This window comes from Cibotium barometz, chromosome 3 (genome assembly GCF_041138505.1).
Source record: "Cibotium barometz isolate CiBa-2024 chromosome 3, ASM4113850v1, whole genome shotgun sequence".
NCBI classification, from domain to species: domain Eukaryota; kingdom Viridiplantae; phylum Streptophyta; class Polypodiopsida; order Cyatheales; family Cibotiaceae; genus Cibotium; species Cibotium barometz.
In genome coordinates this window covers 9865277-9887498 of record NC_141048.1, presented here as the reverse complement: position 1 = coordinate 9887498, position 22222 = coordinate 9865277, and the positions used below count along the sequence as shown (strand labels likewise).

Here is a 22222-nt window from a genome sequence, read left to right as displayed (position 1 = left end):
CACTACACCGGAAATCTGGATTAATAATGTTCAGGCCTCCTAAATGGGTGGGTAAAATCAAAGTGTCCCATGTCACCGTCACTCTAGAATCAGACGATCCATCAAGACCACTTCAAAGAAAGTTCATGATGGGTTTCTTGAGCTGTGCAATGGACTTCCTAGACCTGCACCAACATGAGCATACAAACCAGGCAGTGGCTAAAAGAACTTGGTTAACCACCACCACTCTAGAAGCCAAATCAAGATTCGCTGAGCTCCAAAACAAAAGCTTCTTCCTGATGTGTTATGTCCAGGCTTGGACATAACGTTGGCTAGACTGAGTGATCAGGTCAACTATGGATTGACCTAATTTTGGGACGGTTAGGTCATGTTTACTATTTATAGTAAACACCAGCCTATATAGTGAGGGCCATTACTCACTAGAGGGCAATCTTAGGAGTGGGGCCTCCTAAGTGACGCAGCTTGACATAGACCAGTCCAGGCCTAAAGATAGCCGGATTGGTTGGGGCTACGTAGTATGGGATGCGTAGCCTTACTTGGGATGGACTACGGTCGAAGGTTGCCTGATCACTAGCTCGGGGGTGGCTCGGATGAGCCTACGGCTGGGTGGTGAGTCTCTAGCCATTCACTAGCAGTCCCCGGACTGCGTAGACTATCGCCAAGTTAGCCTTGGTCAGATAGAGCAGAGTCTTCCCTAGTTGAGGGGTTGTGTCAGTTGGTATCAGAGCCAGTCTCTGTTCTTCTGATCCCTTTGATAGGTGAGATTTGTAGGAGAAGAATTTGGGATTTGATTTCCGATCTTCTCATGCTTCGTGCTGAGGAAGAAGTTCACTCTTTTGCTGGAAAGGAGAAATCGAGGAACCTTGAACTTCGTTAACTTGGTTACTCGACATAATTCTCTTGTATGTGGAGAAGATCTGTGAGACCAAGGTTCTCGGAGTAGACGTTGCTTGGTTCTTGACTTCCTGATTCTCGTCGGCCCGTGAGCCTGGCAAGAAACATGATCTTTGGCGAATTCTCCTGGTCCTAGTTTCCGAAGGGAATCTTGATTGGTTGCCTGGCAACTGGTAGGTTTCCTGTTGTCGGAAACCGACAGAGATGGTTCCCCTCACTTTTGGTTCCTGAGGAGCCGATGGTGCATCGGTTTTCCTGTCAGAGTTGAAAGGATGACCTCCAAAGTTTATTTGCTTGATCTAGACCAGAGTATGCCCTTCAAGGTGGCTGGAGACTTTGGTTGTTTGGAGGAGTCCCCATTGGTATCTACAGTGGGCCTTCCAAAGCTCCTCATTGGGAGAGTTTCGAGATTTTTGAGGATATTCAAACATGATATTGGAGGAGGCTTTGGGGTTCCTTAAGGAGCCGAAAAATCTCTCTTTTTATTTGGTGTTGCATTCATAGAGGGATTGCGGTGAACAGTTGGAGAGAGGACTTTGGTGTAGACCCACATTGCCCTCGTTGTTCTCACATGGTAAAATCCATTCAGCACTAACTTTGACATTGTAGACAAGCCAGATTTGTTTGGGCAAGGATTGCCACTCTTATGGGCAGGCTAATGCACTCTTCTTTTTTCATTACATGGGGCTCGATTATATGGTTCTCATTCACATACATGCCCACAGGGTTTCTACGAGAGAGAGCCTACATCTATGGCTAAGGCTAGATGTATTGAGGCCTTATAGCATACACAAGTCCACCCATCTCAGGTTCTCTACAGCATTTGGGTTGAAATGGTACATACTCTAATGGCTACTTGGAACAAAATCCAAGGACACTCTAAGACTGCAAAGAGAGCAACAAGCTTTCCTAAAAGAATGGAAGGACTCCCCTTTCTTTTCAGAGTCCCCTACTGGTATGTGCTGGCATTTTCAGCTAGAATGTTGGATGTTCCATGCCTTGCATGGTGTGTTGATTCCTTGAGGCTATTTTGGCCCAAGGATCTTCTTTTTCATACTTAATAAGAAGTCTTACTTTTGAAAAATAAAAAATAAGAAAGCCACTTACTGGCCATGGACTCCACAGGTGATGTAAAACTTCAGGCTCGTCCTTTGGCTGAACATCATGCTCCAATCCCTAAATTCAAGGAGAAGAAATTAAAAGCTAAACTTTACAAGAAACTATGTCCGAAATTATGTCCATTTGTGAACCACTTACCGGTGATTTGAAGGAGTTATCCTTCTTTGAATTTGCCTTTTGCATCCTTATTTTTCCTTTTACATGCCCCACCTTAAAACAACAAAAGTTTAATGTCATTGAATGCCATCTAACTCTCTGAAACATTCAGCTAAATTAATAAAAAAGCAATCAATATGTACCTGAGGGTGCAAATACGGAGCAACGGGATTGCGACTTGTATTGAAGTGGGATGTCAAAAACTGCCCCGTCCGCAATGTGAAATAACCGTTGTATGCCTTCTGGGATAGACTCTCATTCAACAAAGGAAGCGATGATGTATGCCAACTAGTGATATCCTCACTCTCGTGATATGTTCCTAAGTGTGTAGCCACCCTAAAGCCTCCATCCCGCAGAGGGTGCACTACTAGAGACCCTGAAGCTCCCCCAAAAGAAGAATAGGTACCAAATCCCTGGGCCCCTACTAGATCAAAACAGGAGAGATGTCCTTTTGTAAACCAAGGACAATCACTATGCATGGTAGGTCCATTCAGAAACCGACCCTCTCCCTTACATGCTGGGAAAGAAATGAGAATTAGCTTATCATTTATTTGTGGCTCATATGGAACCCATGTATGTAGGGGCTGTAAATTTTGAAACTGAGGTGGGAAGGGAAGGGACTGATAGGCTGGACCAATGAGGGCCAAATCATCATCCAATGATGATGCAATTATCTCTGCATTATACGTAAGGACTCCTCCATGTGTATTTGGGAAATGTACCTACACATGGATGATTTACACCTCTTAACATGAAAAAATTTAAGAAACATGACTTTTTTCGTATTGTATTCTTTAAGAAACGTACTTATTGATGGTCAAGTTACCTCTATCTGTTGGAGCTGAACTTCAACCTCAACCTTTTTCTTATTGCCTTTCCTGCTGCTACTCCTCCTGCTGTTGTTGCTGGAAACTTTTATCCTTTTGCTACCACTTGCCTTACCTATTATCACTTCATCCACTCCTTCATCTTGCATCTTTGTCTTCCGCACCACATGTAATGCTGTGATTGCTAAACCTGGATTGGCAACCAATATACAGTTTCCAAAGTTCTTATTTGAAGAGTCATACGTGAAAACAGCATTTAACAATCCCACCATCAGTATAAAACTTTTTGTATATTTCTTCATCTCACCTGGATTGGCAACCAATATACAGTTTCCGAAGCTCTTATTTGAAGAGTCATCTGTGAAAACAGCATTTAACCATCCAACCACCGGTATAAACTTTTTGTATATTTCTTCATCTCTTAACATTTCTGCCAACCTGTCTCTCTCTCTTCGCAGAGCTAGTTTTAATTTCACTGTGTCAACATATGAGATTAGGGTGGGGGCCAAATTGCTTATGTCCAAATCTGAACATTGGAGTAGTAATTCAAGATCAAATCCACTATTCTGTAAAACTTATAACGCCTGCACCACAGCGGGATCTTGTAGATTGATCTCCATCTGCAAAACAATGAGTTCCAAATTCAGACTCTCAACAAAGAAACTGCAGTTTAGGGACAAATGAGCAATAAGTTAAGAGTAAATACTCATCCCATATACATAAAGAGAACAAGAGACGAATATAAATAAAATAGCTGACGTAATGAGTTAATTAAGATTGAGATCATATGTAAATGATTTTGTGGTTAAGACATGAATTACGCCCCATTTACATAACATATTCTAGAATGAAACTAATCGATCAATATTGATCACAGATTTGTGGCTTTGTATAAATGTAAGGCACAAATCACGCCTATCTATACTTTTATGTAATGTGGCACAAAATCCCCTATCGAAATATTCCTCTATCATAATGTGTCAAAGAGAAGCAAGGAGAATTTTTTGCAAGGATTGCATGATCCTTGCAAACGATGCCAAGAATCATGCAAAAATATTGCATCATACATAACTTCTTAGATCATAATGTTTGATGAATAGGCCTGTTACGTGACAGGACAGGCTTGAGATAAGACCAGATTTAAACGTGAGATAGAAAAGGGATCTAAAATGTTCGGATATATAGTAACATGTCGTGTATGAAAACAACGTGAACTTACCAGAGCGGACACTGCTCAATAAGGCCGATTTAAAGGTGAGACAGAAAGATGGAGCTTGTGTTCCACCGAAATTGTGCCTGAAAGAAAGACGAAAAGTTGTGAGACCAAAAGAAGAGGACCAAATACGTGAAAGAAACCAACAGGACTGGGAAGAAAACGAGATCAGTGCATGAAGAGAGACGATACCAGGTGTGTGGAAGAAACGAGGAAGTTATGTATTTTTGCATCAACCACATGCATTTTCCACTCATTTGTTCATCCAAAACTTCCTTTGTGCCAGACCCCGAAGGTCACTTGGCAAATAGGAGCATGGTAAATGGTGAAAAGCTCGAGCATGACACGTGTAATGATAGAGTAATCCCATATGCAAAATGAGAAAGTAGATAATGTGCTAGGGGGCAGAGGTTACCCGGTGCATCCTAGAGGCCTTCGTGGCATATAGTGGTATCAAAGCAGTTTAGAACTGAGAGACCTGCATAACTAATTGGCGAACCAGCAAATGGAAATCGGGCAACAAATCTATGAAAGCCTGTGGATGGGCGACTGTGAACAGACCTGCAACAACAGCATGTCGAACAGACCTATGTGATGTACTTGCTCAGCCGTGAGCTCGACGCGACTGTTACGGCACGACAGGAGCTGATGACTCATACGTGCGACGAATTTGTAAATGCTCCTGTATTTCATACCTGTCAGTTTTGTGGGCAAGCCATGTGTAAGTCCCCTTGGACCCCGTGTGTAGGGGGACTCCCAGTTGTGTGTGGAGGGAGGGCAGTATGTTCCACATATTAGTATCCCTAGTGTTGAAAAAAGGGGCTAATTGTTGGGTGTTTGGCCCATGGGGAGATTGTTGGTGTGCGCCAAACCCCCAAGGTCACTTGGCAAATAGGAGCATGGTAAATTGGTGAAAATCTCAAGCATGATACGTGTAATGATAGAGTAATCCCATATGCAAAATGAGAAAGTAGATAATGTGATATATAATAGTGTATACGTGCCTCTCACTCCCATCCCTCCCGGGACCTTTTGCAGGAGTGGAGAGACAGACTGCCTAGCTAGGGGGTGGGGGTTGGGACTATTGAGATATCAAGCTCAGCGCATCATGAGATGCCACGGTGACTGTTGTACATTGATGTCATCAACGTGTTGGTGAGATGCGGTTGTTACACCGTATCAGAATAATAGCTGGTTGACAGCTATGTATGTCGACATGCAGCTAGTGGGTTAGTTAGTATACCACTAGTATAGTCTACCTGAGTTTGGTTAACCAAGATCTAGCTTGGTATCTTTCCTTTGTATTATGTTCTTTTTGGCTTTCAAGAAGTAAGAAGGAGAAAGAGTTTTCAGCCTCCACCTTTGTGTGTGCCTTCCTATTTTGTTTTGTGAGTGAGAAAGCTTCTCGTGAGCATTCTCTTCTCTCTCCCACTATCTTCACATGGTATCAGATCTCGGTTTGCGTTAAGGAGCTCAAGGGAGCAAGAGATTTCAGTAAGAGGAGCTATTTCAACTTTCCATTTCAGATTTGGAAGCATATCTCTGCTGGACCACAGCCGACAGGTGTAGGTGTGCATTGTTGAATCAAGGAACGCCCTTCGCGGTGAGGCCATTTTAGGGCCCTTTTCGTAGCCGCAAGTTCTCAAAGTGGTCTCGCAAAAAAGGGCAGATTTCCACTGTGTGTCGAAGTTCTGTTGTTCGGTGCGAACGCTCTGCAGAAATGCATTGTATGCCTATTTCGTAGAGATCTCAGAAGTGACAGATTCTAGCCTGCAGTCTATTTATGCAAAAGAGTCACGGAAGGTGACTGTGTGGTAGCATACCACTTTTGCCAGTTTTGCAGATATTGCCTGTGTGAGACAAAAACTATGCGAGTGCATTATTTTGGGTTTTTGACTTGCAAGTTTCACAATGTCAGGAGATGGACTGTCACAGATTGTTCTTGATAAGCTCAATGGCACCAACTTCCCCGCATGGAAGTTCAGAGTGACAAATTACATCATGGGAAAAGGTTTATGGGGATTCATCACTGGAGATGAAGCAGAACTGGTACTACCCGTTGCCTCGACTGCTCCTACACAAGAACGGTTGGCCGCATGGAAGAGCTGGCATGAAAAGTCCAGCAAGATTATGTACTGGCTGTCTATCAGCATCAATGACACCTACGTGGTGCATATTCAACATGCCAAGACACCAAAGGAAGTGGGAAATTTTGAATAGGCTATACAACACAAATACGCAGGTGCGTAAGATGCAGCTTAAGCAAGAGTTGCACAATGTGCAAAGGCAGACTTTGAATATTAATGAGTATCATAACAAGGTGAAAAAGCTTGTAGATTCACTTGCTTCCATTGGGGCACCAGTGGAAGATGATGATTTGGTGTTAATGACCTGGAATGGTCTTGGAAAGGAGTATGCTCAGTTTTGGACGTCCATTAGTGTCTGAGAAAACTTTCCTGATTTCCAGGAGCTGATTGCTCTATTGCTCACTAAAGAGCAAAGAACTGGAGGTGGTGCATCATCTTCAGGAACTTCCAAGGAATCTGTCTTCTACAATGATGCAGGTAGAGGAAGAGGCAGGGGAAGAGGAGGCCGATTCGGTGGCCGAGGCAAAAATCAACAAAATCAAGAAAATCAGTCCCATGCAGGAGGACGAGGAGGCCTAAGAGGAAGGGGGAGCTAAAGAGGTCATGGAGGATGGCAGCAGAGAGGCCAAAATGCGAACTACAATAAGGACATTGAATGCTACTCCTGTGGGAAAAGAGGGCATATGGCAAAGGACTGCTATCAAAGGCAGAATAATTGGAAGTCGCAGCAAAACAATTATGCATCCACAACCGATGACAGGAATGAGCACTTGTTTATGGTGCAACATCAGATTTATTCAGCCAGCACAGGAAATGCAACACATGATGATGTATGGTATTTTGATTCGGGTGCTTCAAATCATATGACAGGTCATGCAAAATGGGTTCAAGATGCAAGGAAACCAGATAGGCCAAGAGTGGTTGAGACTGGCTATGATATTGTGCATCAGATTGCATAGATTGGCAGTGTGCCTGTGTCTGTGCAGAATGGTAAGACAAAGAGTCTAAAGGATGTGTTGCATGTGCCGAATATCACAAAAAATCTGATTTCTGTTGGGCAAATGGTTGAACAGAATATGTAGGTCATCTTTAACCCCCAGGGTTGCTTTGTGGAAGATATAAAAGATGGTCATCGCTTCATTGCCGAGGGAAAAAGGAATGGCAGAATGTTTACATTGGATGCAGGTGTGTCTCAAATGAATGCAGCAATGTTTGCACATGGAAAAGGAGTGATTGCATCCTAGAGGCCTTCGTGGCATATAGTGGTATCAAAGCAGTTTAGAACTGAGAGACCTGCATAACTAATTGGCGAACCAGCAAATGGAAATCGGGCAACAAATCTATGAAAGCCTGTGGATGGGCGACTGTGAACAGACCTGCAACAACAGCATGTCGAACAGACCTATGTGATGTACTTGCTCAGCCGTGAGCTCGACGCGACTGTTACGGCACGACAAGAGCTGATGACTCATACGTGCGACGAATTTGTAAATGCTCCTGTATTTCATACCTGTCAGTTTTGTGGGCAAGCCATGTGTTAGTCCCCTTGGACCCCGTGTGTAGGGGGACTCCCAGTTGTGTGTGGAGGGAGGGCAATATGTTCCACATATTAGTATCCCTAGTGTTGAAAAAAGGGGCTAATTGTTGGGTGTTTGGCCCATGGGGGGATTGTTGGTGTGTGCCAAACCCCCAAGGTCACTTGGCAAATAGGAGCATGGTAAATTGGTGAAAATCTCAAGCATGATACGTGTAATGATAGAGTAATCCCATATGCAAAATGAGAAAGTAGATAATGTGATATATAATAGTGTATACGTGCCTCTCACTCCCATCCCTCCCGGGACCTTTTGCAGGAGTGGAGAGACAGACTGCCTAGCTAGGGGGTGGGGGTTGGGACTGTTGAGATATCAAGCTCAGCGCATCATGAGATGCCACGGTGACTGTTGTACATTGATGTCATCAACGTGTTGGTGAGATGCGGTTGTTACACCGTATCAGAATAATAGCTGGTTGACAGCTATGTATGTCGACATGCAGCTAGTGGGTTAGTTAGTATACCACTAGTATAGTCTACCTGAGTTTGGTTAACCAAGATCTAGCTTGGTATCTTTCCTTTGTATTATGTTCTTTTTGGCTTTCAAGAAGTCAGAAGGAGAAAGAGTTTTCAGTCTCGCAAAAAAGGGCAGATTTCCACTGTGTGTCGAAGTTCTGTTGTTCGGTGCGAACGCTCTGTAGAAATGCATTGTATGCCTATTTCGTAGAGATCTCAGAAGTGACAGATTCTATCCTGCAGTCTATTTATGCAAAAGAGTCACGGAAGGTGACTGTGTGGTAGCATACCACTTTCGCCAGTTTTGCAGATATTGCCTGTGTGAGACAAAAACTATGCGAGTGCATTATTTTGGGTTTTTGACTTGCAAGTTTCACAATGTCAGGAGATGGACTGTCACAGATTGTTCTTGATAAGCTCAATGGCACCAACTTCCCCGCATGGAAGTTCAGAGTGACAAATTACATCATGGGAAAAGGTTTATGGGGATTCATCTCTGGAGATGAAGCAGAACTGGTACTACCCGTTGCCCCGACTGCTCCTACACAAGAACGGTTGGCCGCATGGAAGAGCTGGCATGAAAAGTCCAACAAGATTATGTAGTGGCTGTCTATCAGCATCAATGACACCTACGTGGTGCATATTCAACATGCCAAGACACCAAAGGAAGTGGGAAATTTTGAATAGGCTATACAACACAAATACACAAATGCGTAAGATGCAGCTTAAGCTAGAGTTGCACAATGTGCAAAGGCAGACTTTGAATATTAATGAGTATCATAACAAGGTGAAAAAACTTGTAGATTCACTTGCTTCCATTGGGACACCAGTGGAAGATGATGATTTGGTGTTAATGACCTTGAATGGTCTTCGAAAGGAGTATGCTCAGTTTTGGACGTCCATTAGTGTCTGAGAAAACTTTCCTGATTTCCAGGAGCTGATTGCTCTATTGCTCACTAAAGAGCAAAGAACTGGAGGTGGTGCATCATCTTCAGGAACTTCCAAGGAATCTGTCTTCTACAATGATGCAGGTAGAGGAAGAGGCAGGGGAAGAGGAGGCCGATTCGGTGGCCGAGGCAGAAATCAAGAAAATCAAGAAAATCAGTCCCATGCAGGAGGACGAGGAGGCCTAAGAGGAAGGGGGAGCTAAAGAGGTCATGGAGGATGGCAGCAGAGAGGCCAAAATGCAAACTACAATAAGGACATTGAATGCTACTCTTGTGGGAAAAGAGGGCATATGGCAAAGGACTGCTATCAAAGGCAGAATAATTGGAAGTCGCAGCAAAATAATTATGCATCCACAAGCGATGAGACAGGAATGAGCACTTGTTTATGGTGCAACATCAGATTTATTCAGCCAGCGCAGGAAATGCAACACATGATGATGTATGGTATTTTGATTCGGGTGCTTCAAATCATATGACAAGTCATGGAGAATGGGTTCAAGATGCAAGGAAACCAGATAGGCCAAGAGTGGTTGAGACTGGCTATGATATTGTGCATTAGATTGCATAGATTGGCAGTGTGCCTGTGTCTGTGCAGAATGGTAAGACAAAGAGTCTAAAGAATGTGTTGCATGTGCCGAATATCACAAAAAATCTGATTTCTGTTGGGCAAATGGTTGAACAGAATATGTAGGTCATCTTTAACCCCCAGGGTTGCTTTGTGGAAGATATAAAAGATGGTCATCGCTTCATTGCCGAGGGAAAAAGGAATGGAAGAATGTTTACATTGGATGCAGGTGTGTCTCAAATGAATGCAGCAATGTTTGCACATGGAAAAGGAGTGATTGCAAATATAGATATTTGGCATAAAAGGATTGGACATGTCAATATTCAAAGGCTAAAAAATATGCAGTCACAAAACATTGTTGCAGGTTTGCCAAAATTTAAAGTGGATGGTGTGCATAAGGTTTGTGAAGCTTCCCAACTTGGTAAACAGGCAAGGCAACCATTCCCATGTCATGTAAGTGAGACTACCAGGCCTCTATAGTTGATACATACAGATGTGTGGCAAACCAAGACAGCCTCAATGGGTGGCTGTCATTATTTTGTGACTTTTATTGATGACTACACTAGGAAAGTGTGGCTGTATTTTATGAAAAATAAAAGTGATGTGTTCAGGAATTTTGTTACATTCAAGGCTGAAGTTGAAAAAGAAACAAGCCTGCAGATTAAATGCCTAAGGTCAGATGGAGGGGGAGAGTACCTCTTAAATGAGTTTTCTGATTTTTTAAAGAAGCATGGGATCAAACGGGAATACTCATGCAGTCATACACCTCAGCAAAATGGCCTTGCTGAGAGGAAAAATAGGCAGATTGCAGAAGTTGGTCGTGCCTTGCTGAATGAAAAAAGAATTTACCAGATTATTATTGGGCTGAAGCAGTAGCAAATGTTGTGTACATTATTAACAGGACTCCCACTGCAGCAATTCATGGAATGACTCCAGAAGAAAGGTAGACTGGTAAGAAACCAAATATTTCCCATTTCAAAGTTTTTGGATGCATTGCATATGTACACATACCAGAAAGGACCAAGTTGGATCCAAAGGCAGAAAAGTGTGTCTTTATTGGGTACTCTTTGCAGCAGAAAGGGTATAGATGCTATAACCCTTTAACATGCAAATTTCATGTAAGCAGAGATGTGGTCTTTGATGAGATGAGTAGCTGGTATGCAAAGTCAACAAATGTGGTTGATGTTGGAGATGCGAGAAATGGGAATGCTGCAGAAAATGTGCAGCAACAGTCACAAGTTGTTAGTGGTCCAGGAGAGTCCTCCACTACTTCTCGTGCATCACCATGGACTGGCAGGTTAAGATCAGGTGGATCTCCACAAGCGAGTGGAAGCAGTGATACACAGGTGTAACGAAAGGGAAAGGAGAAGGTGGATCAGCCCACTTTTGATGAGTCTGCAGGTCACTCCCTTGTGGATGGAGAATCAAGTGGTTCAGATCAGAGTCTTGATGAGGAATTAGGAATTCCTTCAATGGTTACGCCTGGTATTAGAAAAACCAGGCATGATTTTGGCTTGCGTAAGTCTACAAGGGCATTGCACCCTGTTGATAGACTGAGGTATGATGGTTTTTCTGCTCATCACTATGCATATATGGTGAAAGTTATTAAAGAGGCTGAGCCCATTTGCTTTGAAAAGGCAGTTGGAAATGAAAAATGGGAGAGTGCCATGGATGAAGAGATGGCTGCTCTTAATGCAAATAACACTTGGGAATTAGTGCCTGCACCAAGTGATAAGAAAGCAATTGTCTGCAAATGGGTATATAAGGTGAAGCATAATGCTGATGGCACGGTGAGCAGATACAAAGCAAGGTTAGTTGTAAAAGGGTTTGCACAAACCTATGGCATTGATTATGAGGAGACTTTCGCCCGGTTGCAAGGATGGCGACTGTGAGATCTGTCATTGCTATGGCAGCAGCAAGGAATTGGTCCTTGCATCAGATGGATGTCAAGAATGCCTTCTTGCATGGTGATTTGCAAGAAGAGGTATACATGCAGCAGCCACAGGGCTATGTTGATGTTGTCCATCCTGAGTATGTTTGCAGGTTGAAGAAAGCCTTGTATAGCTTGAAGCAAGCACCTAGAGCATGGTCAGACAAGATAGAGCAGTATCTTGTCACTATTGGGTTTCAGATTTCCACTGCAGATTTCTCACTATATGTGAGAAAAACAGAAAATGGGATCATGCTCCTTGTCATTGATGTGGATGATTTGATTATGACAGGGGACAGTGATGATGACATCCAACATGTTAAGATGCTTCTCGAACAGAAGTTTGAGATGAAAGATTTGGGAGAGCTGAAGTATTTCTTGGGCATTGAGGTGATTCGAACTTCAGAGGGCATTTGTCTTTTGCAAAGGCAGTATGCATTGGATATGCTGTCAAAGTATGGGATGATAGCATGTTTGCCCATTTCTGTGCCAATGGATCAAGCTGAGTGCAGATACAGGAGATCTGCTAGAAGACCCTACTATGTACAGGCGCATAGTAGGAAGCTTGAATTACATGACTATCACCAGATCAGATCTGAGTTATGCTGTTGGATTGGTGAGTCAATATATGCAGGCACCACAGAAGCCACGTCTGGACGCAGCCAGGTGCATACTTTGGTATATCAAGTCCACCCTTCAGTATGGACTTGTTTATGAGTCTAAATTGCAGGTGGAGCTACATGGGTACGCAGATGCTGACTGGGCTGGTAGTGCTACAAATAGGAGATTTACTAGTGGCTTTATGTTTTCCTTTGGGAGTGCTGCGATTAGTTGGAGCAACAAGAAGCAGCCTATAGTGGCTCTTTCGAGCATAGAGGTAGAGTACAGAGGTGCAACAATGGCTGCATGTGAGGTAGCTTGGCTTCGAAAGCTACTTTCAGATATGGGAGTGTCAGCACAGGGACCCGTTGTCATTTATTGTGACAACATGAGCAGCATTCAGTTGGCCATCAATCCTGTGTTTCATGCTAGAACCAAGCACATTGAGGTGCACTATCATTTTGTGCAAGAACAGGTTCTAGCAGGTCATGTGGATTTGGTTTATGTCAGCACAAAGGATCAGGTGGCTGACATTTTCACGAAGGCATTGGGCGCAGAGAAGCTGCGCAAGTTTAGAGACCTGCTTGGTGTGCAGGATATGGGTTTGAGCTTGAGGGGGAGTGTTGAGATATCAAGCTCAACGCATCATGAGATGCCAGGGTGACTGTTGTACATTGATGTCACCGACGTGTTGGTGAGCTGCGGTTGTTACACCGTCTCAGAATAACAACTAGTTGACAGCTATGTATGTCAACATGCAACTAGTGGGTTAGTGTATACCACTAGTATAGTCTACTTGAGTTTTGTTAACCAAGATATAGCTTGGTATCTTTCCTTTGTATTATGTTCTTTTTGGCTTTCAAGAAGTAAGAAGGAGAAAGAGTTTTCTGCCTCCACCTTTGTGTGTGCCTTCCCCTTTTGTGTTGTGAGTGAGAAAGCTTCCCATGAGCATCGTCTTCTCTCTCCCTTTATCTTCACATGGACCCCTTGTACCCGGTGCATCCTAGAGGCCTTCATGGCCCACACATTGGAGTTCCAATCTCCACTAGGTTGGGTTTGGTCATGGCCACCAGGTTGGGTAAGGTTTTCCACCCATCCTCTGGTCGATGAGGATTGTGAGTTGGGATATTCAGGGCATGGGTGATGTTCCACATTGTCGACGTAGGTAGATGATTTGGAATCAACTTCATCCAGATGTTGTTGGAGGCCCCATGTACATTCTTTGCCTTCAGGATCACAATTTAGATTTCGGTGATTTACCAAGTCAGGGAAGATACTTTCTGGTCATACCTTTTGGTCCCCTACCTTGGGTGAGGTACTTACATTTCAATTTCTCATTCTATTCTTCCCCTAGTGATTGGACATCACATTATTATCCCATCCAGAGTTCAATGGATTTTTCTTTTGATAGGAGGGCATAAAGTTGGCACCCTCAACCTTTATGCTCCCAATTTCAGAGGGGACCATGTCATATTGTAGAAGGAATTTCTTTCTTGGGCCTCTACTGTAGATTCATGGATCATTGGTGGTGATTTCAACATGGTTGAATTGCCATCAGACGGAAAAGGAGGAAGAGAGGGAGGACTTCATTCCTTAGAGAGAGCTTCCTGGGATGCTTTTCTTTTGTAGTTCTATTCTAGAGATGCTTGGCTGGATTATGCCTTTCATATTCAGCCACAAACCCCAAGATCTCTTGGTTGAGGCTTTGCCTTTTGATCAGTGGCTTGATAGATTTTATGTAGATGATTGGGCACTTGACAGATTTGGTTCGATATGCATTGTTGCTGGGGTTTCCACTTCAGATCATTTTCCGGTGGTTTTGGAGATATCGGACTCTCATAGGAGAGGCAGTTCCTCTAATGTCAGGACTCCACATGCCTTTTATACAAAGGATGATCCCACATTGACTGCCTCTTAGATTTGGTCTTCTTATTTTGAGGATGTGGTGTAGTCATCTCCCTCACTATTGGGTGATGCATTGGAAGCCATTAGTGATTTTTATAGTTCAATTATCTTCGATAGGAGATTGGATATTCTTAGACGTGAGATTTGTATCCGCTAGTAGCTGGCAGCTTTGTAGAGGGAAGAGCAAAAATGGCCTATTGATGCTTGGATTCAGAAGCAACTTGCTCCAAGAAGGGATCATCAACAATTATCGATGGATCATAGAGAAGAGTATGCATTTCATGCACAAGTGTCCTTCTAGATTTAGATGGGTGGTAGAGTCAATAAGAAGTTCTTCTTTACTTTGGGCCCTAGACATAGCAGAGAGAGTGTCTCCTAGCTTATTGACTCTGAGAGAGTTTTACAGATGAGTCCGGATACAGTCATGTGCATTTCCACAGATTATTAATGATGGCTCATCTAGATTCACCGGCCAGGGAGGATGCTAGATAGGTGATATTGCAAAGCATTCCTAGGTTGGTGAAACATGGAATGCATAGAGTTCTAGGTGCACATTTCACCAACACCGACTTTAGAGATGCACTTTCACCCCTTTACAAGGGAAAGTGCCGAGGATCATATGGCCTCACCCCCACTTTCTTTATTTCATTTTGGGACCACATTGGGGATCATATTACTACAACCCTGTAGGGCATTTAGGACTTAGAAGAGATGCCTAGTCATTTTCTGAGGGACTTATTCATCTGATTCTGAAAGGAGGCTATAGGAGACTGATTACACTTTTGGGCTCATGTTATAAGATTCTTACAAAATCAATCATCTTGCAGTTGCATCCATTACTTCCCTCCTTGATTCATGAAACACAGATGGGAGTCGTGTATGGAAGGAGCATGTTTCATAATATCTTTTCCTTTTGGGAAGCTGCAGAGCTTGCTATGCATGGTGGTTAGAAGCTTTCCATTCTTCTCCTGGACTTTGAGAAATCTTATGGCAGAGTAGATTGGAGCTTCTTGGAGGGAACCCTCAGAAGTTTTGTATTCATAGATTCTTGGATCAGAGGGGTTGCCTCATTGTACTTATCAGTCCATGGCCATATGCTTATTGGAGGGACTAGGGGAGATAGATTTTAGATTCCAGATCAATCCGTCAGGGATACCCCTTGCCCCATTTCTTTTTCTTTTTGTGGGTGTAGCTATGAGTATCTACCTTATATCTCAAGTTGATATCCATGGGATGATACTTCCTATCAGACACAAGGAGGAGCTACTAGACAGTGAGTTGACAGATGACACGGTAGTTTATTTGGAAGATGGCACGGTAGTTCATTTGTAAGTGACTCTTTAAGGACACACCTCCTTTAGAAAAGCATTGGATTTATTTTTCTTGGTTGTAGATGTAATTATTAATTGGCATAAATCAAATGGATTTTGGATTAGTGATGAGAGGACACTTCAGACTAGGGACTTGACATTGGATTCACATGGATTTAGAGGGGTGACTGAGTCAGGTATTTGGGTTGTCAGGTGGGTTTGGATATATCCTCCTCTCAACAGTTTGTTCCTGTGCTAGAGAGTATCAAGAGGAAGCTTCTCTTCTAGGGATTGGCAAGGTTGGATCTTGCCTCCAGAGTGGTCATGGTCAACCAGGTTTTGTTGACCACTTCACAGCTAGCATGAGTAGCACAGATATTACTAGAGGTCATGTAATCAATAAGAAAATCTTATGCAGCCTCCTAAAGTGCCATGATTGCTGCAGTTTGCCATCTAAATGTATGCTTCACTCTTTGAGCAATATCCTTACAGACTCTCATAAAGGGAGCCCTAGGAATAGCCATATTCAATGCATTTTGTGCATCTTGTATTTCTAGAAACAACTTGTTTTGTCGTACTATAGCTGCCCTGGCCTTCATTTGACTCTTTCCTACAAGAGACTTCTTCACTCCTGCAATGGGCTGCTTTCCTACAAGCAGCTTCTTTCCTACATGAGGCTTCTTTCCTACAAGAGGCTTTTTTCCTATATGATCCTTCTTTCCTACACTAGCCTTCTTTGTAACTTTTGTATTTTCGCCACCTTCTTGTTCTTCCTTTCTCTCCTACCTTTTCACCTTCTTGAGAAGTTCCACCTTCCTCCTCCTTCTTTCTTCTTTCTTATTTCTTCTTCCATTTTCTTCCGATGCTGGATCTCCTTTGCTATTAAAGGCCACATCGTCTGCTTTGTACAAGCCATTCCTACTATAAACATAAAAAACCAATGAATAAGAACATATGTATCAAAGGGGAGCAATAAAGCAAGCTACATGCCTCCTGGGTCACCCACAGTCCGTATACATCATGCGTGGTCGAGAGCTAAGGTCGACCACGCACCGTGGGCGAACTAGCCATGCAAGATAAGACCCCTGTCAATCGAGCCCTCCACTTTGCCAAACTGCTTCACTTGTGATGCTAGCAAGAAGAATCTGGCAATTTCATAGAGTTGCCCACGGTGCGATTGCTTTGCCTTCCTTTTTAAGAGGTCACCCATGGTGTGCATGGGCCATGCGTGGTCCTCGTGAGCTAAGTTCGACCATGCACCATGGCGAACAGGCCAAAACTGTGTAGACCCATACACCGTCTACCATGTTGTACACTTCCTTTCTCCTCCTTCTGATGGAAATAGGCCTCCTTCTAGCTTAGGCTTGGCTAGAACTTCTTGTCCTTAGGGTGAGGATCTGACAGTGTACAAAATGCATTTTTTGTATATAGTTAACTTGCTCGACCCGTAATTCTGCATTGCTAATTGGAATTCAAAAAAATTGGTATCCAAACAATATATATATATATATATTTTTGGGAAAAACGTTCCTTCCGTTAGTTAATGAGAAAGCGCCATAAGGCTACAAAGCTCACCTCACAAGGAGGGATAAAAACACACAGTGAACATCTGAGCTCCACCCCCGTGGGGCTGGCCGCTCTTTGGGGGGGGGCTACCTAGTAGTACATGTGGGAGGTGAGAAGAGCCAAACTGGAGGCCTATAGTGCCAAGTGACATCCTCGCCCCTCGCGATGAGGAAAGGGCCAGGCTACCAAGTGCGGAGGAAAGCCTTGCGGCGACCTCTCATGCGATCCGAGTCGCCCTGAAGTTTCCCCCAGTGTCCTCTCAAGGTGTGAATGATGTCCACCCAGAGGGCCTGTATGACCTCCGCCGGTGGAGTCGCCTGGCGGTCAATGGCCTCCCTGCATCGGGCTCTCCATATGTGCCAAGCCGTCATGCTGCTGATCATCTCCTATCTGTGCCCGTCCCCCTCCTGGGAGACTGCCGAAGAGAAGTCTGGCGTCGGAACCACCGCCATCGCCCTGTCAGAGACCTGGATGGTCGCACTGCCAGGGACATCCTCATATCCAAGGGCCGGGCCGCTGTCCGTGGCCCAAGTCACCGCACCCCACGTCACCATCATCTCACTTGGCGAGCCTGCAAAAACCATCCTGAGAGCGCGCTGCCAGACCTGCTGTGCCTGTGGGCAATCCCATAAGCAATGCCGCTGCGACTCCTGTGCATGGCCGCATCGAGGGCAGGACGCTGGGTGTCTGCCAAAAGCTAGCCAGGCCCCCACAGCCAGTCCTCTATGCGCTGTAAGCCAGAGAAAAAGCGTCACCTTCCGGGGCCGGAAGCTGGCCCAAAGGCGCTGCCAGAAGTCCCTAAGAAAGGCAGGGGAGAGCCCCTGTCGCCGCCAATGCTCGGCCGCCGCCGGGGTGCCCGCTATCCTGTGCCTCTGAATCCGCCGCCCCAGCCTCGCTGTGTACTGAAAAAAGGGGATGCCTGGGCTGGTGGGGGCCGAGTAGGGATCTCGCCAAAACCACTCACCTGGATCCCACTGAAGGCGAATAAGAGGCGTGCTGTCCCAAGCCCATAATCTCCAAGAACAGTCCTCCCCTATCGAGGCCGGTGAGGGGTCTACATGCCACTGTCTCTGATGAAAGCCGACCACCCACACCCTCTGAAAAATACAACCCTGGAGCTCATCCAAATCTAGTCGTGTCCTCTGAAGCTGGCCACCCTCTCCCACTTCGAAAGTGAGTGGGGCGACTCTCTCTGCTATGCCGCAGACCGCTAGAAGGATCTCATGCCGAGTAAAGACACCAATCCACTGTGGAGGTGGAGGGTCCTGTACTGGGGTCCGCCACTCCCGGGGGATGGCCGCCTCAATGTCCTGTCTCATCAACTCTCTGCCCCTCATCCCGCTGAGTCTCCTCTCCTGAGGAGCCTCTAGAGGCAGCTGCTGAAAACATATCCAATCGTCTAGGGACTGGGCTGGGCCGGAGCTCAACGGGCCCCACGACACGTGAGACCGCGATCCAACCATATGACCACTGGGAAGTCGGATCAAGGGGTTCCAGATCAATGGCTGCCTCAGGCGCTCCTCATCGGTGCCCGGGGGGGTCTGGAAGAGTGACGGCCTCAGATGCGCCCAGGCCCTCAGAAGGCTAGCTGCAAAACGCTCCTCGAAGCCAAGGCCCACTCCTCTGGATCGCTGCTCTGAAAAGATCCACTTGATGCTGGGGGTCCAGGGGCCGCTAAGAGAAGGAGTGCGGCTGAGAATCCTGGAAACAAGAAACTCCTTCCACGGCTCAGCGCCTGGTAGGAGGCCACGAACCACCAACTTGCCAAGCAAAGCTCGGCTTTGGCAAATAGGATCAACAATGCCCAGGCCGCCTCTCTTCCTCGACTGAGTGATCACAGCCCATGCCACCTTGGCCCTGGCAGGCCGCCCGTCGCCACCGGACCAAAGAAAGTTCCTGATGAGCCTCTGCACCTGGCCAATGCATGCCCGAGAGAAGGCCCAGCAAGAAGTGATGTACCACATGGTAGCAAGCAGAACCTGGTTGGCCACAACCACTCGGCCAGCCAGAGATAAACGAGCGGTACTCCAATACAGAAGCTTCTTCCGAATGCTCAGAAGAAGGGGGGCTATCTGCTACTCCAGAGATATGTCAATGCCCACATAGCATCCCAAATAGCGCACTGTAGTGCCGAGGGGGCAGCCACTGAAAACCATCAACTGGCCTCCAAGTCGGGGGGGGCATAGAACTGACCCACAACCCACACGACTTGTGCCAGTTGATCAAAGCGCCCGAAGCTCTGCAAAACCTGTCCATGGCTGAGGCGAAGCGGCGGAGGTTCTCCTCTCCTCCCTGAAGATAGACAGCAGTGTCGTCCGCAAACTCCGAGTCTAGGAGCTCCTCCGAGGTGCGGATGGGGAGCTGGAGGCCCCCACAAACCTGTGTCCTGTGCCGTCAAAAAAGTGCTCATGGCCTCCGCCACAAAAAGAAAAAGAAAGGGCGCCAAGGGGCACCCCTGCCGCACCGAGCGCGAGAGCTGGAACCTCTCTCCGCGCACGCCTTGTATCAGCACCTGGCTATGAGCCGATGTGTAGAGTGCAGAGACCCCACGGATCCATTGAGGGGGGAAGCCCATCCTCTCCATAGTGCCTTCCAAGAAGGCCCAGTCCACCCGATCATAAGCCTTCTCGAAGTAGAGAAGGAGCACTGCCAAATCCTCCTGCCGAAATCTAGCCAAAGCCGTAGCCTCCCAGAAAGAGAAGATGTTATCCAGGATGCTCCTATCCTGGATGAAGCCTGTCTGCGTGGAGTGGATGATGTCCGGAAGGTGAGGCTGAAGCCGCCTGCTGATCGCCTTAGCTAGGACCTTGTAGGCCGTGCCTAGCAAGGTGATCGGTCTCCACTGTCTAATCTCCAGTCTGTCTCCTCCCTCTTTGGGGATCAAGTGAATCAACCCCTCTGCCATGCTGTCCGGCATGTCTCCCAACTCCATAATCTCCTGGAATGCCAATCTGAAACCCCCCCTATGTAAGAGACCCCAGTACCTCTGGAAGAAAGCCACTGAGAGACCGTCCTCTCCTGGGCATTTGCCCCGAGGAAGTGCCTGAAGAGCCTCCTCCAGTTCCGTATCCGAGAAGGGGGAGAGAAGGGAGTGCTGCAAATGGGCCGGCACAACCGGTCTCGTGAAGCTCCAGACTGCCTCCCGAGCCTCTCTCACCCTGTCATCTGCTGGCTTAGCAGAGAGCAGATCCCTGTAAAAATTTGTGGCTCTCGCCCGAACCCTGGGGGGATCCACCACAACCTGGCCATCAGCCTGCCGAAGGCGCCTGAGACCCTCTCGTCTGAAGTGGGGCCCTGTCGCCTCAAAGAAATCTCGAGTCACTCTGTCTCCTGCCTGTGTCCAAAAAGAAGCCCGAGCATGGAATCGGAACTCCACCCTCCTCTCCTCGATGGATCTGATCTCTGTGCGAGCTGACTCCAACTGCTCTAAGATCCAAGGGCTCGTAGGATCCCTCTCCTGGAGTCTCTGAAGGGACGCTAGACTCCTCCGCAGGCTCCTCTCCTGCTCTCTGAAGGCCTCCAGACGGTCCAGGGCAGCCTGTCTGAGCATCCTACTGATCTCTTGCAAGCCCTTCGCAAGATCGCTGGCTGCCGATCCTCTCCTGAACTGCAGCTCCTGCCAAACCTGCTCAACTCTGGTCGCAATCTCGGGCTCCTCTATGAGACAATCTGGAATCCGGACGCTCTGGCCTCGCTCTCCTCTCGTAGGGTCCTCGATCTGGAGAAGCACCGGAAAGTGGTCTGAAAACGAGGAGCCTGCAAGTATGCCCACCGTGCCACCTCTATCACAAGCCCACTCATCAATGTAAAACCTGTCGATGCGGGAAAGGTTAACTCCTGTGGCCCGTCTATCCGAGCGCGAGAAAGATAAACTCCCCTGCAACCTGCCAAACTCCGAGAGAGTCCACGGATCCTGGCCTCTCACCTGCAGCACTAGTTCCTCCCAAGCAGCGAGCTCCGGCCCATGAATGGTCTCCTGGCTGCCACCCATCCTGTCCTCTGCATCCTCCAGCATGTTGCAATCCCCCCCTAGGCACCAATGGTCTGCCATGGGGAGGGACTGCCTAATGGTGCTCCAGAACTCGGCTCTCCCGGTCGCCCCATTAGGGGCGTAGAAGTTGAGGAAGCCAATGCGGTCTTCCCCAACCCGAAGGATGGTCCACTGCGCTCGACCCTGGACCAGAGTGCCAGAATCCACAACCTCGGATAGAAGCTGCTCATGCATACTCCACCCTGGTTCCCTTGGGAGCCATATGCCGGTGACCAAAAAGTGTGACTCCTGCCTGGCAAGATCTTCGCACAGGTGCGGGTACGCCCGGCAGAAAGGTGGTGTTCCTGGATGAAAAGGATATCTATGGGTCCTCCAACGAGAGCCCTCTGGATCTCCTGGCGAAGGCTGCCCCGACCAATGTAGCAGTGATGTCCACCGAGACCCTGGATGTTCCATGAGAGGATCCTCATGGATGAGCTATGGCAAGTGAAGCAGCCGCCACTGGCTCACCCCTCTCAGCTGGCCCGGATGATCTGCCCTCCACTCTGTGAGTCTTGGGCGCCGGCTTGGAGGGAGAATAGTCACTGTCTGTCCGGGTGCGGAGTCTCTCCAAAAAAAGGGTGACCTGTCTCTGTGTCCAGCCCCACTCCGCCTTCGCCCTGTCCAGGGCATAGGCGTGAGACCAGTCCTCTGCATATATGTATCTAAAGGTAGGCTGCACCCTCGGGGCGGCATGGACGAGAATCAGTAGCACCGCCTCAACTGAGGTGTGGACCGGATCCGCCCGCCAATCTCCTATACCAAACAAGCTCATGCGAGCTGAGTGTAATCCGGTTTGCAATAGGTCCGTGAGCCCCAAGTCACTGAAGTGGTGAGAAAACTCCAGTATCTGATCACGCAAAACTTCCTCTACAGAGTTGCAATCCCATGCTGTGTCTGGGACAACACTGAGAGGAAAGGAGAAGGCCACCATGCTGCTCACCACTGAAGGAGAACGAGAGGGATGGCACACCACGCAAACTCGCAAGGGCGCGACCAGTGTCTCGAAAGGGCCAGCATCCA

At 46.7% G+C, this 22222-nt stretch overlaps 1 protein-coding gene across 2 annotated transcripts in view; it reads right to left on the bottom strand.

Moving 5' to 3' along the window:
- Positions 1–1864: 1864 nt before the first annotated feature.
- Positions 1865–22222, bottom strand: part of LOC147639692 (3-oxoacyl-[acyl-carrier-protein] reductase 4-like) — a 96319-nt gene continuing 75961 nt past the window's right edge. Inside the window, exons 1-3 of one of the 2 annotated variants that reach the window (XM_086772804.1) lie at positions 2313–3258; positions 2152–2223; positions 1865–2070 (exon numbers count right to left, since the gene is read on the bottom strand). In XM_086772804.1, coding sequence (XP_086628930.1) covers positions 1870–2070; positions 2152–2223; positions 2313–2648 — 609 coding nt within the window. In that variant the 5' untranslated portion in view covers positions 2649–3258 and the 3' untranslated portion in view covers positions 1865–1869. Of the gene's footprint in view, positions 2071–2151; positions 2224–2312; positions 3259–22222 lie in introns of those variants that run through there. The other variant, XM_086772813.1, reaches the window with a different exon arrangement.